Here is a 16,343-nt window from a genome sequence, read left to right as displayed (position 1 = left end):
CAAACACCAAGAAGTTATTCATTGCATTCCATACTGATCAAAGACAATGGGATTTATTTGTGTACATATTTTCAATCCTGTATCATCATCATCAGTACTGATTTGATTTGATTGTATTTCATTGCAATGAGTGTGTGCAATACATGTATATTATTATACTTTACCTGTACTGATTTGATGCTTTGGGTTCCGTGCTATTTATTGATTGTACAATATTTATTGTTGATTGTTAGGAAATATTAAATTTTCTGAAGTATCTATGACTCTATTTGGTTACAGTCTATTCTTCAGGGGTGTAATTACATGTAATATGCAAAACATGTGTTGATGGGGTCAATCCTGACAGAAGATCTTTCTAAGCATGTCTTGCTTAATTGATCTTGCTTGGTAAGTCTTGCTTAGCAGATCTTGCTTGGTTTTCGCTAGATATCTCGCTTGGCAGGTCTTGCTTGTTAGTAGATCTTGCTTATCAGATTTTGGTAGCAGATCTTGCTTAAAAGATCTTACTTTGCAGACCTTGCTTAGAGGATCTTGCTTTCATATCTTGCCGGAAAATATTGCTTAGCAGATCTTGTTTCACAGATCTTAGTAGAAGATCTTGATTACCAGGTCTTGTTAGAAGATCTTGCTTAGCAGATCTTGCTCGGCAGATTTTACTGCTAAGCAAGTCTCGCCAGAAGATCATGCTAAGCAATGTTTAGCAGATTTTGCCTAAGCAGATCTTGCTTGGCAGATCTTGTTAGAAGATCTTGCTTACGGAGACTTGTAAAAAGATCTTGCTTGACAGATCTTGATGAAATTTTGATGAGCAGATATTGCCTAGCAGAAAGAGTACATGGCTATACATACAAAATGGACCAAAAATGTTCGCCCTATTAAAACAGCTGTGTCCTCTTATCATTTCTGCTCAGTAAAAGGCACCGCTTACCGTCCAATTCTGCGCTTACAGCTCATATAATAATCCATTTTAAAGCTGAAAAGTGACTCATTTTCTAAAACCAGAAGACCCAAGTCTAGAAGATCTGTGGCAAGTTTAAAAGTCTGTGAGCAAACACATAGTGCCGCTCACCAAAAGAAAACTAATTTTGCTCAGCATCAGTTTCCAGAAGAAGCAGCGATACAAACTGAGAGCCCGTGTGTTGCCAGTAGATACAGAAGAAGTAGATACCATAGAGCAAGGGCCAGGTCACTTTGTGTATTATATCTCTCAACATGCGCTCATGTTGGCTCAATGGTTTCCTTCCCTGCCTTTCCACCTCTCGAGTCTGTGGACCCCAGTTCAAATCCTACCTCAGACCATAGCCTTGGATTGGGCTTACCATCCCTGCCCGATTGCACGGGTTTTGCCCTGTGGTATTTTCCTCCCACATTTAAGACTGTACTGTCGCTCTTGTTTCATATTCGTCATAGTATCGGCGCCAATTGTACAAATAAATAAGTAAAATAGGTTTGCTGCCACCAAGAGTCCTGAAAGCCTCCCAAATAAAAAGAAATGGAAATATAAACACAAGAGAACAAAAACAAAATGCTGTATATTAACTATTGGTGTGATTAAAAATATACTTCACATTTATTTATGATTCATATAACATATGCTTATAACCTTGTTTGTAAAACAAAACCTTGTTTGTAAAACAACAGCAGATCGATGCATATACTACTTGAAATTATCACAAAGAAGTCGAGTTACATAATAATTCGCATAATTATAGGTTAAATGTGTTTATCTAATGTTTATTGAAATATAGATTTTGGGAATGATTCTGGCAATTTTTGACAAAAAGAACACACAATTAAGAAGGCAGTTTGGGGGAAACTGAAACCAACCAGCACCCAGCTGATTTCCAATCTTCCACCAAGTTAGTAGCTAAAAAGCAGAACTATTCTATTCTATTCTATTCAGAACTGAGAAGTCTGATAATCTACTCTATGGTATCGTATTTTATAAATAAGGTAAACAAACTAAGAATTTGTCAACACATTTAAAATTAAATTAATATTAATTTGGCGAACTGCACAGGAAGGACTATTAAGCACATTATTTCAAAACAGGGCAGCAAAAATTAATAATATAGTGTAGTTCTTTAATGGTGCTTTTATTTCACTAAGGCAGCTTTTAGACCCTTTTTATTTAATTTAGACCATTTAACCTTTGCTTTACAAAAAAAAGCGTGACTGGAGAATATACACATCTAGGTGAAGTGAAAGGGTAAAATCCAATACCATTCTTTATCCCGATGCAAATTAAGCATCAATAAAAACAAGTGTGACCTTGTGCATTCCTTGGTCTTTCTGGCAGGCCAGATACTGCACTGGTTATGCAGGAAATATTACATTTTCCACCTCAATGGGAGTGTTATAAAAATCACCAATAACCAGATTGTCAAATATTCCCTGTTTCTTCATATCTAAAGTTAATTAAAATCATACCGAGCAATCAAAATTGTGTGCATAGCGCGATTGCTAAAAATCGTCATACATTAGCATGTGCGATGCTGATGAACAGGCAAGAACAAGTGGTGAGTGGCAGTGGAATTTTCTGGAGACATATATTGGTGCGTTGCCGTTGACTACATGTATAAGTCTGAAGAAGAGCTTTGTACACAATCCGTTGTCCAACCGAAAGCCAGTGCAGGTAGCTAAACAAATTGTCACAAATGGTCACAGGTTTTGAATCGAGTGACCAATCTGGGTTTTTTTGTTCACAAGGCAGTAATGTCAAGTCTGAATACGAAAAAAAAAGTATAAAATGTCTTCTTCCTGCTTTTATATAACATTCAGTCCTTTTTATCCAGGCTGGCCTACATGTACACATGGTGTAGGCTTTCTTAGACTCTTCAGGCCGTGTTAAAATTTTAACAATCTCTTTTATCCAGGCTGGCCTACATGTACACATGGTGTAGGCTTTCTTAGACTCTTCAGGCCGTGTTAAAATTTTAACAATCTCTTTTATCCCCCAAAAGATCCTTCCTGACTGGGTTTTAAAGGTGACTTGTAAAATAGAGATAGATTAGATTAGATTATTAGATTATAATTCTTTATTGTCCGCATAACATATACAGATAATTGTTTTCCATTGGCAATTGGAGACACTAAAAAATTAACTTTGCTAGTAAAAAAGGAAACCAACTGGTCAAATTTGTTCATCACTTGTGTTCCTTTTAGATACAAATAGAGGTTTAAATTGGCCGTCCAAACTACACCCCTCCCCTAGATTTCCCCTCTGGCCTACACTATGGTTATTTTCTTTCTGAGTCTTGTATCAAGTTGAGAATAGCATTGCTTGAATTATACTCTGGACCACTGGCCTCTGAGGCCAGTGATTTCAGTGTCAACCAGTAAGCTCAAGACAGGGCTAGTCTGGGCGACTTGTTTCTTTCCAGTATAAGATCTTTGCGTCAAAAGAATGATGTTCAAAAGTTGAGTTTGAGTCTCACAAATATCTTTCAATCCTGCATGGTATCACTCATAAAACAGAAGTGATTTCAAAATGAAACAGTTAAGATGATAAAAACCATGTTCTCATTTTGATTCTAGGCGTTTCTGGTTTTGATCCTGGTCCAGTAAAGATCCTGCGGTCTTGTCGAGTTTTCCCATGAATACCGAGCCCTGGGGCCTTTTTATATACCCTGGTTTGGGCTACGTCTCCGGCTAGAGTTCTGCATGCTGCGTAGGCAGTGAAAACGCAGCAAGTATAAACCAGCCTTCGGGCATGTACATTTTTGAGCAGTGTGTATTGTGTTTGTTCGAACACCAGACGGAGCCTGGAGCCGTGGTTTGAGAAAGGCTTTTGGATAGTACAGTTTGCTTGTCAACCGGCTGACAACATGATAAGTGTTACAACTCTGTAGGCGTTGTTAACTATGAACTTTGAAAGCAGTTTTTAAACGAGGGCCACACTGTCCATTGCAGCACCACCGGTGGATATACCACACTCTTGAACATTGACGTTGCGTGATTTCATGTAGTAGCCCGTCGTTTTGTTCAGCAGCACCTCATCGCCATGACTATTAGAGAGAAAACACAAAGATTTGTACAGCAATGTTAGAGACAATAAGTTTGTACAGTAACAGGTGGTTCAACCAGGTTCCAATTTCATACTGGTGTTGAGCCAATTTGTCTGCCAAGTAAACTTCAGCAGGCAACCAGTCACAATCAAGGGACCCTTTGCATTACACGAAATGATACAGGGATGATGAGAGATCGCCTAAAATCACTAGGCCACGGACGCTCACTTAAAGGTGAGGGCTAAATTTGACTAATTTGGGCTCTCAAACCAAATCAACTGTCACCGTGGACCTATGTCAACAGGGTTGAATTGTGGTTAAGTGCCTTACTTGCTCAATGGCACAAGTGTTATGACTGGGATTCGAATCCACACTCTGCTGCTGACAACGTCAGAGCTCAGGTCTGGTGAAATAGACCCCTCTGCCGCAACATGCCATTCTTTCACATGCTCACCTAACACCACTCTAAATGGTCCAAACTCTGTAACCACATCACAAAAACTTTCAAGATTATTTGGTGACATTTAAAACAAGAAGCGCTAAAAGCTGTTTCAATACATGCTCACCATAAAATCACTCCAAAGGGTCCAAACTATGTGACAACATCACAAAAACTTGCAAGTTTATTTTTTGTCATTTAGAAAGAGAGCTGGACAATGTTTCATTACATGCTCACCTCAGTATAACTCCAAATGGTCCAAACTCGGTAACCATATCGTTAATTACAGGTTCCATGGTGTGTCGTATATCATAGTTTTGAAAGACCTGGCCCTGTATCTTCTCCATCAAGATGCATGCGCCCCGTTCCACCTGGCCACTCAGCCTCTCCAGTTCCGATTTCAAATCCTCGTCGTAAAGGTTGTTTCCTGCAAAAAGACAAGCATAAATACATTCCAGATCATTCTCTTCGTTCTGCTGGCCAATTCCTACCTACCGACTCAAACTACTGTTTCCACTAAACTCTAATGTCAAAGAGCCTCCACTTCATTGCACCTTCATTATGGAACGACTTACAGCCAAGCTGATTATCTTCAGATTTTCAAAGGACTTCATGTTTTGTGTATTTTCCTGCGGATAAGACGCGTCTTATCTGACTTTGTAGACCCCCATAACATCTATGCGTCTTATCTTTTGGTGCGCCTTGTCTGCTGACCATTGATTTTTTTTAAATGATCACTGCGTGAAATAAAAAAATACCTTCTTGTCCAGTTCAAATCAACAGTCTTTTCTGTGAAGAATCCTTACTCAATAATGCGATCAAACGAGGCTATTCAGACACTGAGACCGTATTTTCGTTCAAACAATGCCGCAATCCCCCAGACCGTCCTTTTATTCAAACAATGAACTCTTGGATTGTGCGCTATAACATGTCCAATAAAGTTACCCTGTAGAGCAACAAGGCTTGACAGCAAGTATATTGTAAAACATGACATACAATGTAAAATTGAATATTCAGTTTGCGATAGCACCGACTTTGCTGTGTAGATCTGATCTTGAGAACTTGTCTTACTGCCGCAGAGTAGATTCGGGAGACTGCTTAATTCAGACAAGAACTGTATCACTTATAATAGGAAATCGGCCAGGACTACTGCTTTTGCTTTTGGATCAAGAGATTTCTTGTATATTTGGTTTGCGGTAACACCATGTGTGTATCTACTTGCCAGGTAGAGTTTGTTCTTAGAGAACTGTCTTGCTTTATTCTACTACCGCGTAGCAGATGATCGGGGGTTGGGGAGACTTCTCAGTTCTGAAAAGAACTGTCCTGCTTTTTCACTATTACCCGAGCGGATGGTATAGAAAATAGGCTGGGACTACTACTTTAGCTAAATATAGGATCTTGTTATGAACTTTCACTTCTGCGGAGTGTAGGCTGGGACTACTACTTTAGCTTATAGGATCTTGTTATGAACTTTTCACTTCTGCGGAGTGAGTTCTTGACTGGTCTCAAGGTTTCGACTAGCTTCCCAGCTAGCTTTGTACAGAGCCTTAACAAAAAATAGAAACCAGGATGGAATAATGTTTAATTTTTCTCGTTCCTTGAACTACTGTCTGCTTACCTCCACCCTCTCTCTGAGGTTTCAAGACGTATCTCTCTGGATGCTTGATGCCTAATGCAGCAGCAGCGTCTCCTTCTTCCGTCTACAAGGAGGGGAAAAAAACCATTGTTGTTATTTCAACCTTTGGTCATAAAAATGTAGCATTTTAGCCAATAAATTGTTCTTGCTTCATGTTTTTGTCACTTAGATGGTTGTTTTGTATTTCCGTCTCACATAGTGCTGTAACACATCCACTCAAGTTCAATGCAGTAGATCGGTGAGCTGTCACCATTTGCATCTTGCGACCAGAGTAGTTGGGACAACAATCAGGGAGATATTTAGAATTCCACTCAACATATCAGGGGAAAGTTTCCATAATCCGAAAGACTTTCAAATTTGTTGTGCCAAAACCTTGCTATTCAACTTTTGCAGATAGATCATCCTCCCTTTATGGCCAAAAATGTGGAATAAGCTTCCTGTACAAATTAAAAACGTCAGCTCACTCCTTTAAGCCATTAGGCCTATACACTTTTGGAACAGAACAAAAAATAAAAGTTCACAGATTTACAAATAACTTAAAGGGTTTACAGAAGGTAATGGTAAAAGACTTCTCTTGAAATATTATTCCATGAAATGCTTTACTTTTTGAGAAAACATTATAACAATTATCAATTCTCGACATCAAGAATTACAGATTTATAGTAAACACATGTCATGACACAGCGAAACATGCGGAAACAAGGGTGGGTTTTCCCGTTATTTTCTCCCGACTCCGATGACCAATTGAGCCTAAATTATCACAGGTTTGTTATTTTATATATAAGTTGTGATACACGAAGTGTGGGCCTTGGACAATACTGTTTACCGAAAGTGTCCACTGGCTTTAAAGCGCGCCTTTTTCAGCAGGCTTACTAGTTTTCATCTGTTGCTCAGCGACTAAGAGAAAACTTTTGATTACGGTGTTCTACAAATGACTTTTGATAGACTGGTTGTGGTACTCACAAGACCGAGGTCATACTGGTGGACGAACGTGCTTCTAATCTTTGCAATAGCGCCCTCGTCTGTCAGATATTTCTCTAGAACTCCAGGTTTCGATAATTCCTGCTGGATCTTCTTCGTACCCGCTAGATGGAAGTTAACAGAGGGGCAAGTGACGGCCTGTGAACGCTCGATGAGTATTCTTGCGTTCCACTCCTGTTTTTCAAAAATCGATAGAAAGTGAATATAAATAGCAAGGACAATCATCAGTTAAAGTTTAAATACCTTCATTTCAATGGGGTTTTTCCTTCTTTCCCTCTTTTGACATTTCTAGAAGGTTTTTTGTCATTGTCTAGCCATCATTTATGTAATATTTCTCAAACCAAAAACCAAAAACTACACTCAATTACTGTTAATCAGTTACAGTTTTAAAATACCATGTGTTGAATATTGGTAGGATGCAATCCTGACTATTATTTGGAACAGTAAAGCCTGGTTCATATTCCTACTTCCACAGATCCTAGTCCCAAAGGTGCTCCATGTGGGTGCAGACTTACTGTTTCTGTCGGATACTGCCTTGGAGCGTAACCGATTCTGAAGTACACCAAAGCTATTTCACTGCCGTCCCTGAAAAGAAAGAAAGAGTAAAACAGTGATAAACCAAATCTACCAGTAATTATGTCTTTACATGGTGACAAAAATATTTTTTTGACATCGTGTTACTCATTTCTTAAAAAATATTTCTGTGACACTGTGTTACTCATTATGTTACGCACCTCAGCAAGTAATATTTTAAAGCCATTGGACCCTTTCGGTTCAGAAAAAAATAATAAAAGTTCACAGATTTACAAATAACTTACAGGGTTTACAGAAGGCAATGGTGAAAGACTTCTCTTGAAATATTATTCCATGAAATGCTTTACTTTTTGAGAAAACAGCAAAACAATATAAATTCTCGTTAACGAGAATTACGGATTTATTTTAAACATATGTCATGACACGGCGAAACGCGCGGAAACAAGGGTGGGTTTTTCCGTTGTTTTCTCCCGACACCGATGACCGATTGAGCCTAAATTTTCACAGGTTTGTTATTTGCTATAGAAGTTGTGGTACACAAAGTGTGGGCCTTGGACAATACTGTTTACCGAAAGGGTCCAATGGCTTTAAGGGAAGCTTTCTTCCATCATTATCTTCAAACTGTGTAAGTATAATGTAAATCTGCGGACATTGTGTTTTATTTCCTACAAAAAACACCAGATACCCTTTAACACTTGCTCTGTGTAATTTTACTCACATGAGTAACCTTCTGTCCTCGGTCAGAGTCCCTCGTTGTCCGACTTCAGCCAATGTCTTTCTCATCACTTTGATTGCTGGGTTGATCTTGCGTATTGTATGCTCCAACCAGCACTGGTCGAACACGTTGTACTCATGGGTTGAAACCAAAAATAAAACCCATGCACTGCTGGAGGACAAGTAGATTGTTTTAAAAGGCTGTGGACACTATTGGTAATTACTCAACACAGTTATCAGCATAAAATCTCACTTGGTAACGAGCATGGGGAGAGATTGATAGTATAAGACATTGTGAGAAATGGCACCCTCTGATGTGATGTAGTTTTCGAGAAAGAAGTAATTTTCCACAATTTTGATTTCGAGACCTCAGATTTAGAATTTAAGGTCTCAAAATCAAGCATCTGAAAGCACACACCTTGGTGTGACAAGGGTGTTTTTTTCTTCCATAGTTATATCTCAAACTCCAACGACCAATCAAGTTCAAATCTTCACAGGTTTGTTATTTTATGCATAAGTTGAGATACACCAAGTAAGAAGACAATTCTCACGCGTTAATTTCGACAATTTGACAATCACTTTGACAATTACCAATAGTGTCCAGTATCTTTAATATGACAAATACTACAAAGTTTTTCTACCTAGCACACGTATCTACCAAAAGGTACCCAAGGTGCTTGAACAAACAGAAACATTTTAGGACTGTTTTTTTCTTTTTCTTGTTGTATTTTTGTTGTTGTTCAAATTATGAGACCAATACATACATGTATATGTATCCTTTTATAAAGGTTTACAAAGTGCTGCGGTGCAATCAGTAGCCACTGCCAGAACATCAGGGCAAAGCCCTTTTTTTAGCGATAAGTTTAACTGGGCTCTTTCACTGGTACTACACAACACACAGGACCTGTGTCTTTACCAATGATGAAGCAAAAATAGTTCAGTGCCTTGCTTAAAAGGAAACGAGCGCACAAAATGAGACTTGCACCCACACTCTGCTTTATCAGAAACATAAAAGTTTGATGCGTCGATTTCACCAAACTCTTCCTAACTTCTCAATCTTAGGACTAAGGACGGGTTCAGTTCCGTATCCAAATACATAGGACGCATCCTAAGTTAGGACGGGTTACTCGTCCTAACTCGAGGTAGGATTAATCCTAGCGTTGTGTGAAATCGGCTGCAGCTAACTAGTGGTGTTTTCACAGTATCAGGCAGAAACAAAAAGGTTCTTAACCCAAACTTCGGAGTGCTTCTTTACTACAAGAACTGATCCACAAATACCCCACATTCTTTAATTGACGAAGGTCCGGTCTAAAATGTAAGCTAAAGGCCACCTCCTAGTTTCATATGCTTTACATATATGTATACTTTTTTATTCGATATCCCAATGACAAGAGCAGGCTAGTTGAAAAGTTGAGACCAACATTATCTCAAACCGCCGCAGTTCCAATCGTAATAACAAAAAGTCCCGAGTTTCCCTGTCTACCTCCTCACTGAAGAGCAAGGTCCTTACTATTTGCCCTCACCTTGGTTGTCCATACAGCCTCCACGCCTCAGCCACTCCTTCAGCTATAGCGTTCACTGCTTGATTACCCGCTAGTTCAACTTTCATATCCCCACACAGGCCGACGTTATACCTGCAAGTCATGAATCAGATTTAACTGTTGGTATACCTAGTACGCCCTCAGTTGTCTTTGACCAGATGCAACTTTGCTATTTGTACTGTAAAGCCCGGTTCATACTTCCTGCGAATGCGAATGCGATACGTTGACGAATGTTGACGTCACAAATTCACAACGAAAAATTTGCAGCAGTTCAACTTTGCTCAACTCACTTGCGAATAGGAGGGATGTGACGTTAAACTCACATCAAATTCGCTACGCATTCGCATTTGCTTGAAGTATGAACTGGGCTTAAGACATGAAGTTCTTGTATGCAATCTTTGGAACTCTCTCTTTTTCTGTTTGACTCTGAGATAGGGAGAGGCTCTTGCCATGCTCCTACTGTTGGTCATCTTCCTGGGAAGGTAGTGATCAGCCTCGCTACCATGGGCAGCGCGCCGTATTGATACCTTTCGTCACTAACCCCTGGGAGGGATGTACTGGGAAACAACTCTGATTGGTTCAGGAAATTGGTTATGCATTAGATGTCAAGTGTGTGCGCAGGTAGTTTTAAGATATTTGCGTGTTGATCACGCCAGCGTTTTTTATGACACGAACACGTTTTTTAAAAACCAAAACAAAAACATTCTTTAAGACGAAAGACATGCGTGCACTTGTAGAAAATATTGGATAATGAAAACGTACGCTCATAGCACATTTAAATTTGTAAATTCCAGGGGTTATGTTCGAGCAAGGCATGCTGGGAAAAAATGGCGCGGTGAGATCGATCACCCCTGGGAACGAGGTTGGGTACAATGTTTACTGCTCTACCAGTCAGGCTCCTAGTGGATACCCATGCCTAAATCCTTCTGGACTGTGAAGGGGTAATCCTGTTTCAGCCCAGGGGTAGGTAGCAATGTGCATCTGGTGGCAGCAGTTGATTTGGGTGGACAGCTCAATCAATCAAGCATTGAAGTGGTCGTCCAGCCCTGTGATGTTCTTTATCCCCGATGCAAATTTAACATCTCTTATATCATTGCGGTAACTAAGCTTGGGCGATACCACGATATTATCGAATATCGCGATACTAATTTGGAAACGATTTCGATATCGGATCGATTTGATTTTAATTGAAATATCGATATATATCGCGATATATTGCGATATACTGTGATATCGCAATATCGCGATGTATTTTCTAGCTGAGACATCTTGCAACCCATAGGTTTGGAGTAAAACCAGAAGAATAGGTCATTAGAACACCTCTCTTATGCTATGACTGTCTCTTCTACAACTTTCATTAGGAGTTTGAAGACTGATGATGTCAAATTTAATTAATCGCGATTATATCAAATATCGCGATATATTGTCGGCGATACATCGCGAATAAAGTAAATCGATATCGCCCAAGCTTAGCGGTAGCCGCTGCCAAAACATAGGATTCGAACTGCCTCTAGCTACCGGACAACCTTGGTAGTCTAGTTGGTAAGACATTGCTCTAGAATTGCAAGGGTCGTGGGTTCGAATCCCACCCGAGTAACATGCCTGTGATATTTTTTTACAGGACTCGGGAAAGTACTGAGTAAACAGTGATCACGCAAATCGGTGTCGGGTAAAAACCCAAATTAATATAGCCCTTTGATGTTAGGGTGACATCTTTTACAATGCAATAATGATTTGAGTGCCTTGCTCAAGGGTCATGACCATGTACCAAACCCACACTCTACTGCTGACAACACCAGAGCTTGGGCTCGGTGAACTAGACCACTCGGCCACGTTAATGGTAAGCAGAGACATGAGACTGGGCTCTGTTTTGCCGCTTACCTGTGTAAGTCAGCAACCTGTGTGCCAATTCCTCCCATACCAGCCGCTATCGTGTTTATTTCCACCTGTTTCAAAGCCAACTCTGGACCAGAAGTGTCTACCATGTAATCTGGCCGTACCACACACAGTGTTATAGGCTGCAAAAAAAAGAAGAAAACAAAAATTTCAAGAAAAGCTTGAGGTGTATTAAAAAAAATCCTTCGTTTTGAAACATATGTTACGGTTTTCTTAAAGTTACTTTTTTCAGAATGAGCAGTTTATCTCTGGAACAACCAGATACAGTAAAAACTACATGAACACAATATACACGTATCCCAATCTTAAAGAGTTCAGACCTTAGTGCCCTTGATATGCTTCAGTAGAATTTTACAATATATCCCAATCTTAAAGAGTTCAGACACTACTTCACCGAGGCAACGAAGGTGATTGCCTCCATGCCCCCTGGTCGATGCCTTGGTGCCCTTGATATGCTCCAGTAGAATTTTACAATATATCCCAATCTTAAAGAGTTCAGACCCTACTTCACCGAGGCAACGAAGGTGATTGCCTCCATGCCCCCTGGTCGATGCCTTGGTGCCCTTGATATGCTCCAGTAGAATTTTACAATTTCCTCATAAGGTGCCCTTTAACAGGGTATAGGGTAAACTGTAACTCCCTCGGCGATCCCTAGAGCGTTCTATTTTCCAACGGCTCCACCTCATCTCGTGAGTCACAGATTTAACCGAAGTACTCAAAGCAAGTCAGTATTTGAAAATTATTCTACCTTTTTCAGTCCCTCTTTCTCCACTTCTTGAAAAATGCTGAACAGTTTTGCTGTGAAATCATCCACAGCTATAGTACTGTAGAGATGAGAAAATTAACTATTTTTTAATTTAACGAAACAAAGAACTTCAGATGGCAAAATTTTTCGTAAGAGATTTTCAAGACAGAAATTGCTGTAGAAAATAAATAATAAATAATAAAATAATAATAAAAGTGACTTCTTACAACAGGCACATATTGGTCACTCAGTGACGGTCAAGGCGCTTCCACATGCAGTATTTTCCTGCAAGGTATGTGGGACAGCGTGTCACGACTGGGACTCGAACTCACACTCTGCTGATCAGAAACACCAGAGTTTGAATCCAGTGCTCTTAACCGCTCGGCCATGCCACGCCATAATGACTGAACGAAAGTTTTTGTTCGTTGCACATTCCCCCCATTTGACGTACTAAGTGTGAAGTCCAAGATTCAAACCCACCGTGAGTACCTTTATTGGTAGATCTGTGTATTAGACTTACACACTGTAACTGTAATATGATTTATTTTCGTTAAAGGCAGTGGACACTATTGGTAATACCTCAAAATAATTGTTAGCATAAAACCTTACTTGGTGACGAGTAATGGGGAGAGGTTGATGGTATAAAACATTGTGAGAAACGGCTCCCTCTGAAGTGCCATAGTTTTCGAGAAAGAAGTAATTTTCCACGAATTTGATTTCAACACCTCAAATTTAGAACTTGAGGTCTCGAAATCAACCATCTAAACGCACACAAATTCATATGACATGGGTGTTTTTTTTCTTTCATTATTATCTCGCAAGTTCGTTGACCGATTGAGCTCAAATTTTCACAGGTTTGTAATTTTATGCATATGTTGAGATACACCAACTGTGAAGACTAGTCTTTGACAATTACCAATAGTGTCCACTGCCTTTAAGCATGGAGTGTTTGGCTATCTGCCGTACTTCAAAACTAGAAAACAAAGGAGATGAATTTGGATGATTCGTGAAAAGTTGGAGGTGTAAAAAACAAACCTTTTTAAAGCAGTCGTTAGAAACTCTTTATCATTGGCTACCCTGAGTACCAACTCATTGATGCTTTCTTGCATCTCATTGGCTAAATTGTACAATTTACGGGGCAAGGGAGACGGGAACAAGGTGTGCGGTATGTAGGTCGCGACCTCTGAAGAGTCAAGGCTGCCCGCTACCCTTTTGATGACTCCGTTCATGAGTGCGTAGTTTTTGGAACATTCTGCCAGATAGTGCAGGGTGGAGGCGTCCAGGGATGGGAGAGTATATGGAAGGGAAGTCATGGTGTCAACGATACTGCATCTGAAGAAACAAATTATTTCTATGATAATGATACAAGCAATATTTAAAATAGCGCATAATGCAGGAGCATCTATGGTATGCACAGTACAAACCATACAACGCTGAAATTAAACATAGAAAGCGATTTGCACAAACAGAAGTAGCTGTTTCAATCTACATGTATCAGGGGGCGACTTTGTCAGGGGGCGACTTAGTTGCGATAACGTTATCGCAACTAGGGGCGACTTTGCTAGGTAATAGGGGGCAACATTGTCAGGGGGCGACATTGTCAGGGGGCGACTATTAAAAGTCCCGGGGTGGGCCCATCAGGGGGCGACTTTGCAGGGGACGACTTTTTAGGTGCGAGCTTGCTAGGAATGCCAGTCATCTCGCCCCCAGGCAAAGTCGCCCCCTGGCAAAGTCACCCCCTGCAAAGTCGCCCCTACAAAGTCGCCCCCTAGCAAGCTCGCCCCCTCCATGTACAAACTCGCCCCCGGGTCATTCCATGTCAAATCAACCAGTTTTCAGAAAAGTTCCCAGGTGACCCTCTCAGATTTTGATGAAACTTCATGAGAATGATTGGATGTGGCTCAAATGAACACATACAAAAAAGCTAAGTCGTACTCCATGTCATAATTTAGTTATTGTACCAGGTAGAGAGCTCAAATTTTGTATTCCATCTTACTTCTTGCCAAATTTCATGAATCTGCACTCAATTTAAATGTATCTCCTTTAATTTTCTAGTTATGGTCACCTAAAGTAGGCACTTTAATCAGCCGAAAATGTTTTTTGTGATAATTGGGGTCACCCTGTGCCCACATGAGAGGTCAAATGAATCCTATATTCCCTAGGTATTATCTATGGGTGCATGTCTATACCCATAAGCAATTATAAGCTCACCAATGCATTAATTTAGAAATAGCCCTTAGTGTCGTCAATCAATTTCTGCAGGATAAACAAAATCAACATGTTAAAATTGGTTATTCTAATGCCCTTAACAATAATTATTGGATAAATAATATTAAAATATTTTGTATTAATTTTTGTTTTCTATGAACCTCCCTTCAAACTTTTTTTTTTTTAATTGCTTGGGGGGGTTGCAATTATTTAATTAAAACAAATGTAGCCCTTCTTATTATCCCATCATATGAATTAGGCCCTTGAAAAAGTAACTTTGTATCTAAGGGTTGTTTACATCGTGCGCAATGACGCAAAAGACCGCCCAACGATAACACTGGTCAGAACGGATACAGAAACACAAATACAGTTAGCATTACTTCAAATAAATATTCAGGACTTAATTAATGCCGTATCCGAAACAGCGACATCGCGCACATCTGACAGACGCACATCTACATGTAGCTTGTAGCTAGCCGTTGCCGAAGCGCATTTCTAGCTTGTAGCTAGCCGTTGCCGAAGTTGCCGTTTTGGACATAGCATAATCTTCTAACTGCTGCTAACTCTTGTTCATAAGCGACTTTGTTAGGGGGCGACTGTGTCGGGGGGGGGCGACTGTGTCGGGGGGCAACTTTGTCGGGGGGGGGGCGCCTGTGTCGGGGGGCGACATTGTGGGGGCGACATTGTGGGGGCGACATTGTGAGGGGGCGAGTTTGTACACTGAGGGGGCGAGCTTGCTAGGGGGCGACTTTGTAGGGGGCGAATTTGCAGGGGGCGACTTTGCCGGGGAGCGTTTCCCTTACTAGGTAGGGGGCGAGATGACCAGTATCCCAGACAATAGGATAGGCCCATCATTCTCAAGTTTCTTCTCCGTACAATCCACGGCTCGGAAGCAGCGTACATTTTAAAAACAATTAATCTGCTATAATAGGCCTACTTCTAGAAACTATCCCTTATATATAAGTTATAGTTTCTAGAAGTAGTATAGGCCCGTCTCCAAAAATAGCCAATATTATATTCATAACTCAATTTTCATCTCACCCAGTCTCTAAAAGCAGAACATGGATAGAGGTAGAAATATTCCACACACGACTCAGGGCTCAGACACCTTTCAAAAATATAAATGTATATTGGAGGAGTTGACGGCGAGTTGACGGCGCAAGTGAGTTGACGGCGAGTTGACGGCAAGTAGAAGTAGTAGACTAGTAGGACCCTTCGAAATATGATCCAGTTCTGGTCCAACGTCAATAGATAGTCAAACAATGCGTAGTTTGTGAAGTTAACACGACTCAACAGCTAGCTGTCCCCCCACAATTGCGACAACCATGACAACTCAGCTCAGGGTGGAACACTTTTCATTCAAGTCAATGAATCAATCAAGTAGAATAGAATGTGCCTGGTCACAGTGAGCGAGTCTAGTCATTCTCAGCAGAGTCGGCAGTACACACCACCTCCGCGCACCACATGCGACGCGTACACCGTGGCCTCCTTTTCTAAAATAAAAATAAAATGGCAAGGTTTGCGGTAATAATGATTGTAAATAGTGAACAGCTCCCTCTTGTGACCTGGGCCCAGCATCGTCGTGCGTGAATGCAGCGCGATGGACGAGCAGCAGGGCTGCAGGTATACTTCCATGGTCCAT

At 40.5% G+C, this 16,343-nt stretch overlaps 1 protein-coding gene and 1 non-coding gene across 4 annotated transcripts; one reads left to right on the top strand and one right to left on the bottom strand.

Annotated features, from left to right (window-relative positions):
- Window positions 1-1,551: 1,551 nt before the first annotated feature.
- LOC117289141 (glutathione synthetase-like) lies at window positions 1,552-16,179 on the bottom strand. 3 transcript variants are annotated; one of them, XM_033770131.1, is made up of 12 exons: window positions 15,743-16,179; window positions 14,705-14,749; window positions 13,529-13,825; window positions 12,497-12,572; window positions 11,734-11,870; window positions 9,835-9,945; window positions 8,316-8,483; window positions 7,579-7,648; window positions 7,046-7,237; window positions 6,065-6,146; window positions 4,684-4,873; window positions 1,552-4,007 (listed from the first exon to the last, which is right to left on the bottom strand). In XM_033770131.1, the coding sequence occupies exons 3-12, from the start codon at window positions 13,804-13,806 to the stop codon at window positions 3,884-3,886; spliced, it is 1,428 nt and encodes a 475-aa protein (XP_033626022.1). In that variant the 5' UTR covers window positions 13,807-13,825; window positions 14,705-14,749; window positions 15,743-16,179; the 3' UTR covers window positions 1,552-3,883. The 3 variants fall into 3 exon arrangements, with proteins under 3 accessions (XP_033626022.1, XP_033626025.1, XP_033626024.1); XM_033770134.1 differs by having other exon boundaries at window positions 8,316-8,480; XM_033770133.1 differs by lacking the exon at window positions 14,705-14,749.
- On the top strand, window positions 11,377-11,449 carry Trnas-aga. Its single transcript has one exon. It is a non-coding gene; the product is annotated as a tRNA-Ser (tRNA).
- Window positions 16,180-16,343: the final 164 nt, after the last annotated feature.

The sequence above is a fragment of the Asterias rubens genome, chromosome 4 (genome assembly GCF_902459465.1).
Source record: "Asterias rubens chromosome 4, eAstRub1.3, whole genome shotgun sequence".
NCBI classification, from domain to species: Eukaryota; Metazoa; Echinodermata; class Asteroidea; order Forcipulatida; family Asteriidae; genus Asterias; species Asterias rubens.
The sequence above is the reverse complement of the archived record's forward strand: the minus strand, read 5'-3'. Positions and strand labels throughout refer to the sequence as shown.

Excerpts from the sequence above, each read along its gene's own strand:
- LOC117289141 (XM_033770131.1), bottom strand. The coding sequence starts at position 13,806 with ATGACTTCCCTTCCATATACTCTCCCATCCCTGGACGCCTCCACCCTG. Across the intron at positions 12,573-13,528 it reads CTAACGACTGCTTTAAAAAG|TACTATAGCTGTGGATGATT; the intron begins GTTTGTTTTTTA and ends TCATCTCTACAG. Across the intron at positions 4,874-6,064 it reads ACCTCAGAGAGAGGGTGGAG|GAAACAACCTTTACGACGAG; the intron begins GTAAGCAGACAG and ends GTCTTTTTGCAG.